Source organism: Bombina bombina, chromosome 1 (assembly GCF_027579735.1).
Source record: "Bombina bombina isolate aBomBom1 chromosome 1, aBomBom1.pri, whole genome shotgun sequence".
NCBI lineage: Eukaryota > Metazoa > Chordata > Amphibia > Anura > Bombinatoridae > Bombina > Bombina bombina.
This window is the reverse complement of record NC_069499.1, coordinates 1,348,799,387-1,348,819,510: the sequence shown is the minus strand read 5'-3', so window position 1 is coordinate 1,348,819,510 and position 20,124 is coordinate 1,348,799,387. Positions and strand designations below refer to the sequence as shown.

The 20,124-nt window shown below is 40.2% G+C and overlaps 1 protein-coding gene across 2 annotated transcripts in view; it reads left to right on the top strand.

The window, feature by feature from the left end:
• Positions 1–19,803, top strand: part of KCNJ10 (potassium inwardly rectifying channel subfamily J member 10) — a 205,296-nt gene extending 185,493 nt beyond the window's left edge. For both annotated transcript variants that reach the window (XM_053703102.1, XM_053703093.1), the window contains one exon: positions 17,333–19,803. In XM_053703102.1, the coding sequence (XP_053559077.1) occupies positions 17,333–18,469 (1,137 nt within the window). In that variant the 3' untranslated portion in view covers positions 18,470–19,803. The remainder of the gene's footprint in view (positions 1–17,332) is intronic.
• The last annotated feature ends 321 nt before the right edge of the window (positions 19,804–20,124 follow it).

Below are 20,124 nucleotides of genomic sequence, written 5' to 3'. Positions count from 1 at the left end.
TTATAAAGTTTCGGTCCGCTCGATATTGCACTGATTGTGCACATACGTTTGTGAGTATATACACCTACCCACTGTTAGCAGTTCCATATTGGTCAGGGTTATCTGCACCAAAGGTGTTCTATGCTTCATTTCTCCTAGGGGCCTGAATATTGCCGGGAGCATATCGGGAGAGAAAGAGTCAGCCGAACGGCTCTGAAGTTTCAGCTTGTGGATTATTGCACTGGAAGTGCAAATACCTTTAGCGCCTCTTCTTTTTTTGTCATTCCCAGGACCAAGTTTTATCCTCACGCATATTTTGGAGAGAGCTGCTGTTGTTCTGGGGCTATCTATATTGCAAAACTCCTCAGGAATTGTGGGACTTTCAGTATATTGAACATATATGGACATTTCTTTTGCTGTATACCAACATTAAGGAATCTATTAAGTATTTGTATACTTCATTTGTTATTATTGATCATTTATATATATATATAATTTCATTGTTGTACCATTGTTGTATCATATTTTTCACAGAAAATAACAGAAAATATCATAATTAGAACTTCCACCTTAGGAATAGCATTGAATAGGCGCACCTCTCTTTTTTTCCTAAACACACCTTGTCAGTGTTGTTCCTTCTATATTTCTTTCTACTATCTGACAGAAATGCAGGGGTGCCAATATTTTTGGCCATGACTGTGTATATATATATATATATATATATATATATATATATATATATATATAATATATATATATATATATATATATAATTATATGATTTTATATATATATATATATATATATATAAACAAAGTAAAGAAAGTGGTTTTCAATCCTTCATTAAATATATGTATATGTCCAAAGATAGTCTTATCCTTTAATAACCCCACATGGCTATTGCCCTAAGACTTCATTTGAGAGGCAACAACAGTCTCATCTGAAACAGTTAGATCAAACATAGAGCGTAATCACTGTTGTGAGTAAATGTCGGTGTGGGTCTAATACACAATCTTCCTTAAAATGTGTCTTACTCATGCAAGAAACCGCTATGCGGCTACCCACTTACCGACCTCACCGGATATTTCCTCGATAGGTGATTGCTCTTGGCGTCCTGGAAGTTGTTATCCACCGCTATGTCCGTATTCTTACTTCAGCATTGAAGCAGCCCTCTGTACTTCCAATGCCAATCCGATATCCACGCACTGGAAACAGCGTGAATACGTGTAGATGCGTGTGTGACGTACCACGTGTACGTACTCGTCCAATCAGATTGGAGAGAATCCGGGGCACCTTTTATGAATGATAGTAAGCCTCAATAGGGAAGTCTAGCTGTCCACGCCAAACTGGGGTGTAGATAGAGCACTTAATACCGCTATTGCACAACTGCTGACCTGAAAAGTTCACGAATCCACAAGCCCAAAGTTTTTCAGCAAAAAAGTGCAGAGTAGCGGTAAAAACATAAACTTTATTCAAGTGTAGTCACACTCATTAAAACATGGGGGTATCAGCATAAAAATAGAACAAAGAACAAAAATCAAACATGAGAACAAATAGCTGACATGTTTCGGCACGCAGCCGTAATCATAGCTATCTCTCTCTCTCTGTCCCCCTCTCTTTTGTGCTCTCTCTGTCCCCCTCTTTTTTGTGCTCTCTCTCTGTCCCCCTATCTTTTGTGCTCTCTCTCTGTCCCCCTCTCTTTTGTGTGCTCTCTCTGTCCCCCTATCTTTTATGCTCTCTCTGTCCCCCTCTTTTTTGTGCTCTCTCTCTCTTTGCCCGCTCCCTTTTGTGCTCTCTCTCTGTCCCCCTCTATTTTATGCTCTCTCTCTGTCCCCTTCTCTGTTGTGATCTCTCTCTCTCCCCCCTCTCTTTTGTGCTCTCTCTCAGTCCCCCTCTCATTTGTGCTCTCTCTCTCTCCCACCCCCTCTCTTTTGTGCTCTCTCTCCCCCTCTCTTTTGTGTTCTCTCTCCCCCCTCTCTTTTGTGCTCTCTCTGCCCCCTCTTTTTTGTGCTCTTTGTCCCCCTCTCTTTTGTGCTCTTTGTCCCCCTTCTCTTTTGTGCTCTTTGTCCCCCTTCTCTTTTGTGCTCTTTCTCCCCCTCTCTTTTGTGCTCTTTCTGCCCCCTCTGTTGTGCTCTTTCTGCCCTTTCTCTTTTGTGCTCTTTCTGCCCTCTCTCTTTTGTGCTCTTTCTCCCCCCTCTCTTTTGTGCTCTTTCTGCCCCCTCTCTTTTGTGCTCTTTCCGCCCTCTCTCTTTTGTGCCCTTTCTGCCCCCTCTCTTTTGTGCTCTTTCTGCCCACTCTCTTTTGTGCCCTCTCTGCCCCCTCTCTTTTGTGCTCTTTCTCCCCCTCTCTTTTGTGCTCTCTCTCCCCCCTCTCTTTTGTGCTCTCTCTACCCCCTCTCTTTTGTGCTCTTTGTCCCCCCTCTCTTTTGTGCTCTTTGTCCCCCCTCTCTTTTGTGCTCTTTGTCCCCCCTCTCTTTTGTACTTTTTGTCCCCCCTCTCTTTTATGCCCTTTCTCTTTTGTGCTGTTTCTGCCCTTTCTCTTTTGTGCTCTTTCTGCCCCCTCTGTTGTTCTCTTTCTGCCCCCTCTGTTGTGCTCTTTCTGCCCTTTCTCTTTTGTGCTCTATCTGCCCCCTCTCTTTTGTGCTCTTTCTCCCCCTCTCTTTTGTGCTCTTTCTCCCCCCTCTCTTTTGTGCTCTTTCTCCCCCCCTCTTTTGTGCTCTTTCTGCCCCCTCTCTTTTGTGCTCTTTCTCCCCCGTCTTTTGCTCGGTCTCCCCCCTCTTTTGTGCACTCTCTCTACATACCACGCCCACGACACGCTCACTCGTCCGGTCACTCCCTCACCATGCCCGCTTCACGCCTCACCACTCCCCGGCACTGCCCACTCTGTCCAGTCCCGCCCACATCCTCCAGACAGCAGATCAGGTTAGTTTGTGTAAGGCCAGGTGTGTTTGTCTCTACTGCGCATGACAGCTTCGTACAAACACACTTGGCTTTTTATATTATAGGATGAATATTGCATACATATGATTTTACATGTTTTTAGCTACTTGACTGCAAAAGTACTCCAATGCACTTTTCACTTGCTCGCTCGCTGGCCACAGTTAGCACGCCACTCGTAAACTATATTTTGTTTATCAGATCCATAGAAAGTAATGAAGCTCTCTGGGATTACATTGCACTTGCTATTTCTTCTATTTATAATCAAAAGTATGATCCTAATTTGTTAAAGTTACACAGAAACTGCCAAAGTATAATCCAAATTTGTAAAATCACAATCCTAATTATACTGCTGTTTACAAAATAAAATACAAAATATTTCTGAAATTTAAGCTGCAAAGAAGATTGTAGAGGTAAAACCAGATATTAATACAGGTTGTCAGGCCTTCTGTAGAAGAAAAAAGGCTTTTCTGACATTCTGGAGACATAATTCTGCAGGATTTATTTTTCAGTTCTTATGATATATTATATTTTTCATCTGCACAGAAGCAGTAAAATGAGCAGAGTATACTTAAACTGGTGTTAGAATAACTGACGCTGATTTAATCGTGTATGTATGTGCATTTGTATTTTTTGTATTTTTATGTCTACATTTCCCCGAAATCTGTTATTAAAGTGGCGGTTACAAATATATTTTTATTGTTGGCCAAGTTTTTTTAGTGACATTTTAGATGCAGTAAACCAGTTTTATTTAATCTAAGTCATTATTTTAATCAACGTACAGCTTATGTAGTAAAAAAAAAACCTATATTTTTGAAAGACCAAGGCTTTAATCAATGTCTGCCTAAAATCAGTAATAGAACTGTACTGCAGTTTTTTATTTTTTGACAAAAATCATGACAATAAGGGGCATAACTAGATGTCACTGGGCCCATGGGCAAGGGCTGTTTGCAACCAGCAAGGAGCTGTTTCTCTGTTACTGTGAGTTATCCTTTACCCTTGGTTAATCCACACTTGAGTATATGCATTTCCTGTACAAATATGATGGCATGTTTTTCTGAACAGCAGTCAGTGGCGGTTCTATGGGGGTGCTATGCACCTCAAAGTTGCATGTGTAGCTGCGAAGGGCAGTGCATTGTCTGCCAAGCAGCTCCATATATTATGTGTTATGTGTCTTTCAACTTTTTCACCACCTTTGTTAGCCCCCCAAATTTAAAGTTCTAGAACTGACACTGACAGCAACACTGTGATGGCCATCTTGGAAACCCGGACACCATATTTGTGCAGGCAAATCCAAACACTTTCTTTACACTGTCCTTTTCTCCAACATTGGTGTGTCCGGTCCACGGCGTCATCCTTACTTGTGGGATATTCTCTTCCCCAACAGGAAATGGCAAAGAGTCCCAGCAAAGCTGGTCACATGATCCCTCCTAGGCTCCGCCCACCCCAGTCATTCTCTTTGCCGTTGTACAGGCAACATCTCCAAGGAGATGGTTAAGAGTTTTTTGGTGTTTAAATGTAGTTTTATTCTTCTATCAAGTGTTTGTTATTTTAAAATAGTGCTGGTATGTACTATTTACTCTGAAACAGAAAAGGATGAAGATTTCTGTTTGTAAGAGGAAGATGATTTTAGCAGACAGTTACTAAAATCGATTGCTGTTTCCACACAGGACTGTTGAGATGAAGTAACTTCAGTTGGGGAAACAGTTAGCAGACTTTTCTGCTTAAGGTATGACTGGCCATATTTCTAACAAGACCATGTAATGCTGGAAGGCTGTCATTTCCCCTCATGGGGACCGGTAAGCCATTTTCTTAGTTTAACATAAAAGAATAAAGGGCTTCAAAAAGGGCTTAAAAACTGGTAGACATTTTTCTGGGCTAAAACGATTGCTTTACTAGGCATATTATACAGATTCTAACTAATTATTGGTGTTATAATCTTGGGGAAACGTTTAGGAAAACGGCAGGCACTGTGTTGGACACCTTTTTCAGATGGCGGCCTTTCTAGTTATAGACAGAGCCTCATTTTCGCGCCAATAATGCGCAGTTGTTTTTGGAGAGCAAGGCATGCAGATGCATGTGTCAGGAGCTAAGAATCACTGAAAAAGCTTATAAAAGGCGTCTTGTGGTATCGTATTCCCCTCTGGGCTTGGTTGGGTCTCAGCAAAGCATATAGCTGGGACTGTATAGGGGTTAAATGTAAAACGGCTCCGGTTCCGTTAATTTAAGGGTTAAAGCTCTGAAATTTGGTGTGCAATACTTTTAATGCTTTAAGACACTGTGGTGAAATTTTGGTGAATTTTGAACAATTCCTTCATACTTTTTCACATATTCAGTAATAAAGTGTTTTCAGTTTGAAATTTAAAGTGACAGTAACGGTTTTATTTTAAAACGTTTTTTGTGCTTTGTTGACAAGTTTAAGCCTGTTTAACATGTCTGTACCATCAGATAAGCTATGTTCTATATGTATGAAAGCCAATGTGTCTCCCCATTTAAATTTATGTGATAATTGTGCCATAGTGTCCAAACAAAGTAAGGACAGTAATGCCACAGATAATGATATTGCCCAAGATGATTCCTCAAGTGAAGGGAGTAAACATGATACTACATCCCCTACTGTGTCTACACCAGTTATGCCCACACAGGAGGCCCCTAGTACATCTAGTGCGCCAATACTTATTACCATGCAACAATTAACGGCTGTAATGGATAACTCCATAGCAAATCTTTTATCCAAAATGCCTACTTATCAGAGAAAGCGCGATTGCTCTGTTTTAAACACTGAAGAGCAAGAGGACGCTGATGATAACTGTTCTGACATACCCTCACACCAATCTCAAGGGGCCATGAGGGAGGTTTTGTCTGATGGAGAAATTTCAGATTCAGGAAAAATTTCTCATCAAGCTGAACCTGATGTTGTGACATTTAAATTTAAATTAGAACATCTCCGCGCACTGCTTAAGGAGGTGTTATCTACTCTGGATGATTGTGACAATTTGGTCATTCCAGAAAAATTATGTAAGATGGACAAGTTCCTAGAGGTTCCGGTGCCCCCCGACGCTTTTCCTATACCCAAGCGGGTGGCGGACATAGTAAATAAAGAGTGGGAAAGGCCTGGCATACCTTTTGTTCCCCCCCCTATATTTAAGAAATTATTTCCTATAGTCGACCCCAGAAAGGACTTATGGCAGACAGTCCCCAAGGTCGAGGGGGCGGTTTCTACTCTAAACAAACGCACTACTATTCCTATCGAAGATAGTTGTGCTTTCAAAGATCCTATGGATAAGAAATTAGAGGGTTTGCTTAAAAAGATTTTTGTACAGCAAGGTTACCTTCTACAACCAATTTCATGCATTGTTCCTGTCACTACGGCAGCGTGTTTCTGGTTCGAGGAATTAGAAAAATCGCTCAGTAAAGAATCTTCGTATGAGGAGGTTATGGACAGAGTTCATGCACTTAAATTGGCTAACTCTTTTGTTTTAGTTGCCGCTTTGCAATTAGCTAGATTAGCTGCGAAAAATTCAGGGTTTGCTATTGTGGCGCGCAGAGCGCTTTGGCTAAAGTCTTGGTCAGCGGATGTGTCTTCCAAGACAAAATTGCTTAACATTCCTTTCAAAGGTAAAACATTATTTGGACCTGATTTGAAAGAGATTATTTCAGACATCACTGGGGGAAAGGGCCATGCCCTCCCACAGGATAGGTCTTTTAAGGCTAAAAATAAGCCTAATTTTCGTCCCTTTCGCAGAAACGGACCAGTCTCTAATTCTGTATCCTCTAAGCAAGAGGGTAATACTTCACAACCCAGACCAGCCTGGAAACCAATGCAAGGCTGGAGCAAGGGTAAGCAGGCCAAGAAGCCTATCACTGCTACCAAAACAGCATGAAGGGATATCCCCCGATCCGGGACCGGATCTAGTGGGGGGCAGACTTTCTCTCTTTGCTCAGGCCTGGGCAAGAGATGTTCAGGATCCTTGGGCGCTAGAAATAGTTTCTCAAGGTTATCTCCTGGAATTCAGGGAACTACCCCCAAGGGGAAGGTTCCACAGGTCTCAATTATCTTCAAACCAAATAAAGAGACAGGCATTCTTACATTGTGTAGAAGACCTGTTAAAGATGGGAGTGATACATCCAGTTCCAATAAGAGAACAAGGAATGGGTTTTTATTCCAATCTGTTCATAGTTCCCAAAAAAGAGGGAACATTCAGACCAATTTTGGATCTAAAGATCCTAAACAAATTTCTCAGGGTACCATCGTTCAAAATGGAAACTATTCGAACGATCCTACCTACTATCCAGGAAAATCAATTTATGACTACCGTGGATTTAAAGGATGCGTACCTACATATTCCTATCCACAAGGAACATCATCAGTTCCTAAGGTTCGCTTTTCTGGACAAGCATTACCAGTTTGTGGCACTTCCATTCGGATTAGCCACTGCTCCAAGGATTTTCACAAAGGTACTAGGGTCTCTTCTAGCGGTTCTAAGACCAAGGGGCATTGCAGTAGTACCTTACTTGGACGACATCCTGATTCAAGCGTCGTCCCTGTCAAAAGCAAAGGCTCATACGAACATCGTCCTAGCCTTTCTCAGATCTCACGGATGGAAGGTGAACAAAGAAAAAAGTTCTCTGTCCCCGTCAACAAGAGTTCCCTTCTTGGGAACGATATTAGATTCCTTAGAAATGAGGATTTTTCTGACAGAGGTCAGAAAATCAAAACTTCTAAGCTCTTGTCAAGTACTTCATTCTGTTCCTCGTCCTTCCATAGCGCAGTGCATGGAAGTAATAGGATTGATGGTTGCAACAATGGACATAGTTCCTTTTGCACGAATTCATCTAAGACCATTACAACTGTGCATGCTCAGACAGTGGAATGGGGATTATACAGACTTGTCTCCGACGATTCAAGTAGATCAAAAGACCAGAGATTCACTCCGTTGGTGGCTGACCCTGGACAATCTGTCACAGGGAATGAGCTTCCGCAGACCAGAGTGGGTCATTGTCACGACCGACGCCAGCCTAGTGGGCTGGGGCACGGTCTGGGAATCCCTGAAAGCTCAGGGTCTATGGTCTCGGGAAGAGTCTCGTCTCCCGATAAACATTCTGGAACTGAGAGCGATATTCAATGCTCTCAGAACTTGCCCAAATAACTCAATTATGGGGCATTCCAGACATGGATCTGATGGCGTCTCGTCAGAGCGATATTCAATGCTCTCAGAGCTTGGCCTCAACTAGCAAAAGCCAAATTCATAAGGTTTCAGTCAGACAACATGACGACCGTTGCATATATCAATCATCAGGGGGGAACAAGGAGTTCCCTGGCGATGAAAGAAGTGACCAAGATAATTCAATGGGCGGAGGATCACTCCTGCCACTTGTCTGCGATCCACATCCCAGGAGTGGAAAATTGGGAAGCGGATTTTCTGAGTCTTCAGACATTCCATCCGGGGGAGTGGGAACTCCATTCGGAAATCTTTGCCCAAATAACTCAATTATGGGGCATTCCAGACATGGATCTGATGGCGTCTCGTCAGAACTTCAAGGTTCCTTGCTACGGGTCCAGATCCAGGGATCCCAAGGCGACCCTAGTAGATGCACTAGTAGCACCTTGGACCTTCAACCTAGCTTATGTATTCCCACCGTTTCCTCTCATCCCCAGGCTGGTAGCCAGGATCAATCAGGAGAGGGCATCGGTGATCTTGATAGCTCCTGCGTGACCACGCAGGACTTGGTATGCAGACCTGGTGAATATGTCATCGGCTCCACCATGGAAGCTACCTTTGAGACAGGACCTTCTTGTTCAGGGTCCATTCAAACATCCGAATCTGGTTTCCCTCCAACTGACGGCTTGGAGATTGAACGCTTGATTTTATCAAAGCGTGGGTTTTCACATTCTGTAATAGATACTCTGATTCAGGCTAGAAAGCCTGTAACTAGAAAAATTTACCATAAAATATGGAAAAAATATATCTGTTGGTGTGAATCTAAAGGATTCCCATGGAACAAGATAAAAATTCCTAAGATTCTATCCTTTCTACAAGAAGGTTTGGAGAAAGGATTATCTACTAGTTCTCTGAAGGGACAGATCTCTGCTTTATCTGTTTTACTTCACAAAAGACTGGCAGCTGTGCCAGATGTTCAAGCATTTGTTCAGGCTTTGGTTAGGATCAAGCCTGTTTACAGACCTTTGACTCCTCCCTGGAGTCTAAATCTAGTTCTTTCAGTTCTTCAAGGAGTTCCGTTTGAACCCTTACATTCCGTAGATATTAAGTTATTATCTTGGAAAGTTTTGTTTTTGGTTGCAATTTCTTCTGCTAGAAGAGTTTCAGAGTTATCTGCTCTGCAATGTTCTCCGCCCTATCTGGTGTTCCATGCAGATAAGGTGGTTTTGCGTACTAAGCCTGGTTTTCTTCCGAAAGTTGTTTCCAACAAAAATATTAACCAGGAGATAGTTGTACCTTCTTTGTGTCCGAATCCAGTTTCAAAGAAGGAACGTTTGTTACACAATTTGGATGTAGTCTGTGCTCTAAAATTCTATTTAGAGGCTACTAAAGATTTCAGACAAACATCTTCCTTGTTTGTTGTTTATTCTGGTAAAAGGAGAGGTCAAAAAGCGACTTCTACCTCTCTTTCCTTTTGGCTTAAAAGCATTATCCGATTGGCTTATGAGACTGCCGGACGGCAGCCTCCTGAAAGAATCACAGCTCACTCCACTAGGGCTGTGGCTTCCACATGGGCATTCAAGAACGAGGCTTCTGTTGACCAGACATGTAAGGCAGCGACTTGGTCTTCACTGCACACTTTTGCCAAATTTTACAAATTTGATACTTTTGCTTCTTTGGAGGCTATTTTTGGGAGAAAGGTTTTGCAAGCCGTGGTGCCTTCCATTTAGGTGACCTGATTTGCTCCCTCCCTTCATCCGTGTCCTAAAGCTTTGGTATTGGTTCCCACAAGTAAGGATGACGCCGTGGACCGGACACACCAATGTTGGAGAAAACAGAATTTATGCTTACCTGATAAATTACTTTCTCCACGGGTGTGTCCGGTCCACGGCCCGCCCTGGTTTTTTAATCAGGTCTGATATATTATTTTCTCTAACTACAGTCACCACGGTATCATATGGTTTCTCCTATATATATTTCCTCCTGTCCATCGGTCGAATGACTGGGGTGGGCGGAGCCTAGGAGGGATCATGTGACCAGCTTTGCTGGGACTCTTTGCCATTTCCTGTTGGGGAAGAGAATATCCCACAAGTAAGGATGACGCCGTGGACCGGACACACCGTTGGAGAAAGTAATTTATCAGGTAAGCATAAATTCTGTTTTTTGCAGATGGGGGCACACAGAGGGGCCAGGAACATGACCCAGGTGTTGCTTCTGAACCTCAAGGCTTACCTGTATCAACACCACTTCTGATTGCAGGGCCCAGTGGGCCCCCTAGAGCTATGGTCCTAGTCTTAATAGAGATCTGAGGCTCCTGTAGTTTCACCTCTGCAATGAATAGTATTATTATACTAACAAGCAATGAGCAGTGAAATAAAAATGCATGCCCTTTCAAGTGCAACTTGATTTTAATATTCTACTTTGTAAAAATGACAAACATTCTACATTATAGAAGAGTAAAACAAGTACTCTGCTTTAGATTCAGTAAGAAACAGCTTCCAATCTGCTCTGCTTTATATTGCCGACTTCTTCCAACCAGCGATAGGCACTTATCGAATTCGTACAATATGCTCTGTTGATAATTAGTACTAGGCTATTGCACAACGTAATTGATGTTTCTTTCATGTAATTGGCAAGAGTCCGTGAGCTAGTGACGTATGGGATATACATGGGATATACATTCCTACCACTACAAGTTTCCCAAACCTCAAAATGCCTATAAATACACCCCCCACCACACCCACAATTCAGTTTTACAAACTTTGCCTCCTATGGAGGTGGTGAAGTAAGTTTGTGCTAGATTTCTACATTGATATGCGCTTCGCAGCATGCTGAAGCCCGGTTTTCCTCTCAGAGTGCAGTGAATGACAGAGGGATGTGAAGGGAGTATTGCCTATTGAATGCTATGGTCATCCTATCGGGATCTATTTCATAGGTTCTCGGTTATCGGTCGTAAAGATTCTTCTCCTACCTCCCTTTTCAGATCGACGATATACTCTTATATACCATTACCTCTGCTGATTCTCGTTTCAGTACTGGTTTGGCTATCTACTATATGTATATGAGTGTCTTTTGGTAAGTATATCTTATTTTATTTATGACTCTCAGCTATGGTTTGTAAAGTTCTAAATATATGTTTTATACTTATATTTGCCATGATTCAGGTTAATATAGGTTAGTATATTTCCTTCTTATAGACTGTCAGTTTCATTTTTGGGAAATGCATATGAATAAAAAATTTTCTTACCTGAAAATTGACTTTTCTTTCTAATTTGCTGGCTATTAGGCTCGCGGGTGCAAAAAATGCTAGAATTTATTGCATCATTTTTGGCGCGAGAATTCTGTTTGTTGACGTTAATGACGTGATTTATGGCATCGTAGTTGACGCCGAGAATTTTCACGTAGTTGCGTCATCTATGATGCTCGTGTTTGTTGCAGACGTTTTTGGTGCCAAAAAAATTGTCAATTGTGGGCGTCATACTTGGCGCCAGTTTTTTTGACATTATTTAAGTCTTTGTTTCTTTTTGCTTCTGGTTTCCAGAGGCTTATTCTGTTTGCATTTTTTCCCATTCCTGTCATTTAAGGAATTTGATAATTTTGCTTTATATGTTGTTTTTTCTATTACATATTGCAAGATGTCTCAATCTGACCCTGTATCAGAATCTACTTCTGGAATGCTGCTGCCTGATGTCGGTTCTACCAAAGCTAAGTGCATTTGTTGTAAACTTGTGGTAACTGTTCCTCCGGCTGTAGTTTGTGTTAGTTGTCATGATAAACTTTCAAAAGCAGACAATATTTCCATTAGTAGTAGTCCATTACCGGTTGTTATTCCTTCAACATCTAATGTTCAGGATATTCCTGTTAATGTAAGAGAATTTGTTTCTAATTCTATTCAGAAGGCCCTGTCTGTTATACCACCTTCTAATAAACATAAAAGGTCTTTTAAAACTTCTCATAATTTAGATGAATTTTTAAATGACCGCCAACATTCTGATTTATCTATCTCTGATGAGGATCTATCTGGTTCAGAATATTCTGCCTCAGATATTGACACTGACAAATCTTCATATTTATTTAAGATGGAGTTTATTCGTTCTTTACTAAAAGAGGTGTTGATTGCATTAGATATGGAGGAGTCTAGTCCTCTTGATATTAAAACCAGTAAACGTTTAAATTCGGTTTTTAAACCTCATGTAGTTATTCCAGAGGTTTTTCCAGTTCCTGATGCTATTTTAGATGTAATTTCTAGGGAATGGAATAGTTTGGGTACTTTATTTACTCCTTCTTTAAGGTTTAAGAGACTGTACCCTTTGCCGACTGATAGATTGGAGTTTTGGGAAAAAATCCCCAAAGTTGATGGGGCTATCTCTACTCTTGCTAAACGTACTACTATTCCTACGGTAGATAGTACTTCTTTTAAAGATCCTTTAGATAGGAAGCTTGAATCTTTTCTAAGGAAGGCTAATTTATGTTCAGGTAATCTTCTTAGGCCTGCTATTTCTTTGGCTGATGTTGCTGCGGCTTCAACTTTTTGGTTGGAGGCTTTAGCGCAACAAGTACCAGATCATAATGTGTGTAGCATTGTTAAGCTTCTTCAACATGCTAATAATTTCATTTGTCATGCCATTTTTGATATCATTAGAATTTATGTCAGGTATATGTCGAGCTTTATGGCTTGAATCTTGGAATGCAGATATGACTTCTAAGTCAACGTTGCTATCTCTTTCTTTCCAAGGTAATACATTATTTGGTTCTCAGTTGGATTCTATCATTTCATCTGTCACTGGGGGGAAGGGAGCTTTTTTGCCTCAGGATAAAAAATCTAATGGTAAATTTAGGGCTGCTAACCGTTTTCGTTCCTTTCGTCAGAATAAGGAACAGAAGCCTGACCCTTCCCCTAAAGAACGGCTTCCAATTGGAAGCCTTCTCCAGTCTGGAATAAATCCAAGCCTTTTAAAAAATCAAAACCAGCCCCCAAGTCCGCATGAAGGTGCGGCCCTCATTCCAGCACAGCTGGTAGGGGGCAGACTACGATTTTTCAAAGATGTTTGGATCAATTCAATTCAAAATCATTGGATTCAGAACATTGTTTCTCAAGGGTACAGAATAGGTTTCAAGGTAAGTCCGCCTGTGAGAAGGTTCTTTCTCTCATGCATTCCAGTCAACCCAGTAAAGGCTCAGGCTTTCCTGAAATGTGTTTCAGACCTGGAGTCATTTGGGGTAAGTGTGCCAGTTCCATATCTGGAACAGGGTCTGGGGTTTTATTCAAATCTGTTCATTGTACCAAAGAAAGAGAATTCTTTCAGACCAGTTCTGGATCTAAAAATTTTGAATCGTTATGTAAGAATACCAACATTCAAAATGGTGACTATAAGGACTATTCTGCCTTTTGTTCTGCAAGGGCATTATATGTCCACAATAGACTTACAGGATGCTTATCTTCATATTCCAATTCATCCAGATCACTATCAGTTCCTGAGATTCTCTTTTCTAGACAAGCATTACCAATTTGTTGCTCTTCCTTTTGGCCTAGCAACAGCTCCAAGGATATTCTCAAAGGTTCTCAGTGCCATTCTCTCTGTAATCAGAGAGCGGGGTATTGCGGTGTTTCCTTATTTGGACGATATCTTGGTACTAGCTCAGTCTTTACATTCTGCAGAATCTCACACAAATCAACTTGTGTTGTTTCTTCATAAACATGGTTGGAGGATCAATTTACCAAAAAGTTCCTTGATTCCTCAGATAAGGGTAACCTTTTTAGGATTCCAAATAGATTCAGTATCCATGACTTTGTCTCTAACAGACAAAATACATCTGAAATTGGTTTCAGTTTGTTGGACCCTTTAGTCTCAATCATTCCCTTCAGTAGCTATGTGCATGGAAGTTTTAGGTCTCATGACTGCAGCATCGGACGCGATCCCCTTTTCTCGTTTTCACATGAGACCTCTTCAGCTTTGTATGCTGAACCTTTGGTGCAGGGATTATACAAAGATATCACAATTGATATCCTTAAATCCCAATACTGGACTATCTCTGACTTGGTGGTTAAATCACCACCGTTTAGTTCAAGGGGCCTCTTTTCTTCGTCCAACCTGGACTGTGATTTCAACAGATGCAAGTCTTTCAGGTTGGGGAGCTGTCTGGGGATCTCTGACAGCGCAGGGGGTTTGGAAATCTCAAGAGGCGAGATTACCAATCAATATTTTGGAACTCTGTGCGATTTTCAGAGCTCTTCAGTTCTGGCCTCTTCTGAAGAGAGAATCGTTTATTTGTTTTCAGACAATGTCACAACCGTGGCGTATGTCAATCATCAAGGTGGGACTCACAGTCCTCAAGCTATGGAAGATACTTGCATGGGCGGAATCCAGCTCCTGTCTAATCTCTGTGGTTCATATCCCAGGTATAGACAATTGGGAAGCGGATTATCTCAGTCGCCAGACTTTACATCCGGGAGAATGGTCTCTTCACCCTGATGTGTTTCTTCAGATTGTTCAGAAATGGGGGCTTCCAGAAATAGATCTGATGGCTTCTCATCTAAACAAGAAACTTCCCAGGTATCTGTCCAGATCCAGGGATCCTCAGGCGGAAGCAGTGGATGCCTTGTCACTTCCTTGGAATTATCAACCTGCTTATATCTTTCCACCTCTAGTTCTTCTGCCAAGAGTGATTTCCAAAATCATAATGGAACGTTCGTTTGTACTGCTGGTGACTCCAGCATGGCCACACAGATTTTGGTATGCGGACCTTGGCCACTTCTGTTAAGGTCAGACCTTCTATCTCAAATCATTAAATTTGAAGGTATGGAGATTTAACGCTTAGTGCTCAGTGCTTAGTCATAGAGGTTTCTCTGACTCAGTAATTAATACTATGTTGCAGGCTCGTAAATCTGTGTCTAGAAAGATTTATTACCGAGTTTTGAAGACTTACATTTCATGGTGTTCCTCTCATAAGTTCTCTTGGCATTCTTTTAGAATTCCTAGAATTTTAGAGTTTCTTCAGGATGGTTTGGATAAGGGTTTGTCGGCAAGTTCCTTGAAAGGACAAATCTCTGCTCTTTCTGTTCTGTTTCACAGAAAAATTGCTAATCTTCCTGACATTTATTGTTTTGTACAGGCTTTGGTTCGTATCAAGCCTGTCATTAAGTCAATCTCTCCTCCTTGGAGTCTTAATTTGGTTTTGAGAGCTTTACAGGCTCATTCTACTAGGTCAGTTTCTACTTCCTGGGCTTTTAAGAATGAAGCTTCTGTTGATCAGATTTGCAAAGCAGCAACTTGGTCTTCTTTGCATACTTTTACTAAATTCTACCATTTTGATGTTTTTTCTTCTTCAGAAGCAGTTTTTGGTAGAAAAGTTCTTCAGGCAGCTGTTTCGGTTTGATTCTTCTGCTTATAATTTCAATTCTTTGATTTGGGTTGTGGATTCTTTTTTCAGCGGAATTGGCTGTCTTTATTTTTAACCCTCCCTCTCTAGTGACTTTTGCGTGGAGTTCCACATCTTGGGTATTTGCTATCCCATACATCACTAGCTCATGGACTCTTGCCAATTACATGAAAGAAAACATAATTTATGTAAGAACTTACCTGATAAATTCATTTCTTTCATATTGGCAAGAGTCCACGAGGCCCACCCTTTTTGTGGTGGTTATGATTTTTTTGTATAAAGCACAATCATTCCAATTCCTAGTTGATGCTTTCGCTACTTTCTTATCACCCCACTTCTTGGCTATTCGTTAAACTGAATTGTGGGTGTGGCGGGGGGTGTATTTATAGGCATTTTGAGGTTTGGGAAACTTTGCCCCTCCTGGTAGGAATGTATATCCCATATGTCACTAGCTCATGGACTCTTGCCAATATGAAAGAAATGAATTTATCAGGTAAGTTGTTTCATAAATTATGTTTTACTTCCACCAGTTCCTCAAATGGGGAATATGTGTATATGTACAACACTTAATAGCATATAACGGCATATATACCAGCATATATCAAATACAGTGTCCAAAATATAAAGTCAAATGCACTTACTCTTCAGATATGGATCTTCTTACATACTCTTTTGTAACGTGTGAGTCAGCTCCCATGCTTCGATAGTCAGTATACTTCACTCTATTGCCAATACGTTCATCAGCGATTAGTGACCTCCTTATTCAGATTGATACAAAACCCGGTGCCCTATGGGTGTCCTTAATAAGTGAAAAACATCTTGTGCAAAAATACCCAGACCAACTCCAAATGGTTCAGTAAAAATTAGAAAGTTTTATTTCATTCTATTAAAAATACACACACAAGACCACTAGCAAAGCAAACAGCTGCTGCCAAGTAAAAAGTTCTGAGGCTACAACCTCGGTCCGAAAGATGTCACTGACCAGTTTTTAATGGAATGAAATAAAACTTTCTAACTTTTACTGAACCATTTGGAGCCGGTCTGGGTATTTGTGCACAGTATATTATAGAAGAGTCCTTGTGCAAAAAAAAAGCAACCTTCAATGTTAAGTAAGCAACCTGTAGCAAAAAAAAAACATATTTTATGATTCTATGAGAAAAGTCAATTTTGCTGTGGTTATAACAGCTATACTACTGTAAAATAGCTATTACTAAAAAACATGTATTGCATTTTGTATAGAAAATGTGTGAATGCATTTTAAGAACATTATTCAATTATGTATTGTGCAATACTTTTATTTGACATTGGTAAATGTAATGAAACAAATTGAATGTGGGCTAAAATATTACTGAAAAATATTTTGCAATCTTTTCTATATATTTTCAGCGTTTCTGTTTTATTGCTTAAGTGGCTTTATTAGGACCATTTGAATGTGCAATGAATATGATTTCACACATGAATGCAAAATATGAAAACCCAGCCAACACTGAGAATGTCAAGTGTTAACATAATTGATGGATGGTTTATGTTGCAAGCTCCTAGTCTTAAATGTTTTCTTTGTTATACTTTAATTCAGTGACCGCAGCTGGATACACACAGGACTATAGAGCTGTAAAACCCTGTATTACGGTAGCTAACATAGACATCCACATTCAAATCAAGCTCTGACAAATAGCGATTACACACAAACTTGCAATGGAAAGAAAAACTTTAATGAGTTTGTTCAAAACCGTATCCATCATCCTACACAGATCTGAGTCATTATTCTAAAATTACTGATGAAGATACATGTAATTAATTTTTAATTATTTTTTTATATCTTTATTTATAGGATTCTTAATTTTTAATTATTTTACTGTCTCCTTGATTCTCTAGATGACTTCTTCTGTCAAAGTGTATTACAGTCAGACGACTCAGACTGATAGCCGACCTCTGATAGGATCAACTTTGAGAAGGAGACGAGTAATGACTAAAGATGGACGAAGCAATGTGCGCATTGATCACATCACAGACAAAAGTTTCCTTTACCTCAAGGACCTTTGGACAACATTTATTGACATGCAGTGGCGCTACAAGCTGCTTCTATTTTCAGCAACTTTTGCAGGAACATGGTTCTTCTTTGGCGTCATTTGGTATTTGATAGCCCTTGTGCATGGGGATCTCTTGGAATACAATGCCCCAGCTAACCACACACCATGTGTCATGCAAGTCCACACATTAACTGGAGCTTTCCTCTTCTCTCTGGAGTCACAGACTACAATAGGCTATGGCTTCCGTTACATCAGTGAAGAATGTCCTTTAGCCATTGTCCTACTTATCAGTCAGCTGGTTCTCACTACTATCTTAGAAATCTTCATCACTGGAACTTTCTTAGCAAAGATTGCTCGGCCAAAGAAAAGGGCAGAGACTATTAAATTCAGCCAAAATGCTGTAGTGTCTCAACATGAGGGTAAGCTATGTCTGATGATAAGGGTTGCCAACATGAGGAAGAGCCTTCTGATTGGTTGCCAGGTAGCTGGTAAACTTCTTCAGACACATCTAACAAAAGAAGGTGAGAATGTACATTTAAATCAGATCAATGTAGACTTCCAGGTGGATACATCATCTGATAGCCCCTTTTTGATCCTTCCACTCACTTTTTATCATGTGATAGATGAGGCTAGCCCTCTGCGGGATGTGGCCCTTCGCTCTGGAGAAGGAGACTTTGAGCTGGTAGTTATCCTTAGTGGGACAGTGGAACCAACTAGTGCTACTTGTCAAGTGCGCACTTCTTATCTTCCAGATGAAATCCTTTGGGGCTATGAATTCAGTCCAGTAATATCTCTCTCCACCAGTGGGAAGTATGTGGCTAACTTCAGCCTCTTTGACCAGGTGCTTAAGGTGTCCTCACCCTGCTGCATCCATGAAAGTGTTCGTTATGGGGATTCGGAAAAGCTCAAACTGGAAGAATCCTTCAGAGATAAACCTGAGAAAGAAGGAAGTCCCTTAAGTGTGAGGATCAGCAATGTTTGATGCCTGGAATGCCACAGAAAAATAATAGATACTGATTAAATAATATTCTACTCTATGTTAGATACCTGGTAACCACTGGCATCGGCCCAGTGCACTGTCCCTATGTCTCTAGAAACATAGAAAATAGTAGCAAACCCACCAAATGAATGTTTTTGAAGAAGATTATTAATTTGTTATTTTTTAGTGAAATACTATATTTTAAACAGGGCATTTATACCCAGTGAATAGCTGGGACACAGAGACATTTTAGCAGCTGCAATATAATAAAACAGTTCCGATTTACAAAATGAATCTACAGGAACAACAAGACTTTTTTGTTTTTGTTTTATTAACATTACCAAGAAAGGGCATTTTTATGTTTTTCTGAACCACTATTTCTGAGTGTAATGCACAGACTTAAATCTCAGTCAGCAATCATGGTTTCACAGCAATGTTATTTACGCATTTCACTGTAAATAAGTCTCTAAAAAAAAAGGTGTTTTTTTGGCAGAGTTTAGCCAGGATTGCCATTCTCTGTGCTGTGGAGACAACCACTGTGATCATGACCAGCATCTCAATATCTGCATCACTATATCAGTTGACATGTAAATTGTCTTGGCTTGTATATACATTTCTAAGTACTTGTCATTATTCCATGCCTTCCATCTGAAATGGGTGCTTTGTCTACATCCCTCCTGTGTGCCTTGAGATGACATGTGTCCATGTCAGTAACTGCCATAAAGTGAACTCATGGTCAAAAAGTATCGTTGCTGTGGTAACATTTCCTAAACAAACAGAGCCAATCTTAGGAAGATATAAGCATATTAAGAAAGAACATATAATTCAAATGGTAAATAGTTATTTTGTGCTGAAAAGACAACAATAAAACCGCTGCTAAAGACTGATGGGTAAACTTGCTATTTATCCAGAGGAGCTCGATGAGAGGAGGCCTTAATCAAAAGAAATACTTCAGGACAAGATATGTAACTGAATAAACAAGAAATGGTGTCTGTATTGCATCTTCCATATCACTGCTGCATTTAGCAGAACTACTGATGATGGCAAAATCAGTGAACAATGTGTGTATGTCCTGAATATGAATGCTACTAACACAGCACCTTAACCATAGTAATATATGAATGTGTTGTATATAAACTTTTGTTGAATCAATATTCTGATACGTGTAATTTAGCGAGAAGATGCATATTTTTTACTGCTCATATTAACATATATATCTACTAAATCTTAATACACTGGATTCTAGAAGTGTTTGTAGAGGACTGATAAAGCAATGTTATTGATTTTGATTACAACTGTGTGAAAAAGCAGAAATAAACATGAGTAAAAAAGTCTAATTTGTCCTAAATTTGAGCTCACATAGAAGAAGAACATGACTCGTTTTTGTTTTTTGAGCAAGGAGATAATGGGTCTCAATCAAATATTTTAAAGCAGAGAGGTATTCAATATTCAAGAAGCCTTGACAAAAAGCTACAGTAAGTATTCTGAGAATATTTGTACAATAAGGATTTCTTTTGAACCTTTTTCTTACTAAGTACATGCATACTGAACTTAGTTTATGATGTCACATGATGCTGATTTAAATAATTTAAACCGAAGTGTAGCAGTAATTGCAGGAGGTTATTTTTAATGTAGTGAATACAGAGTAAATTCAGTAC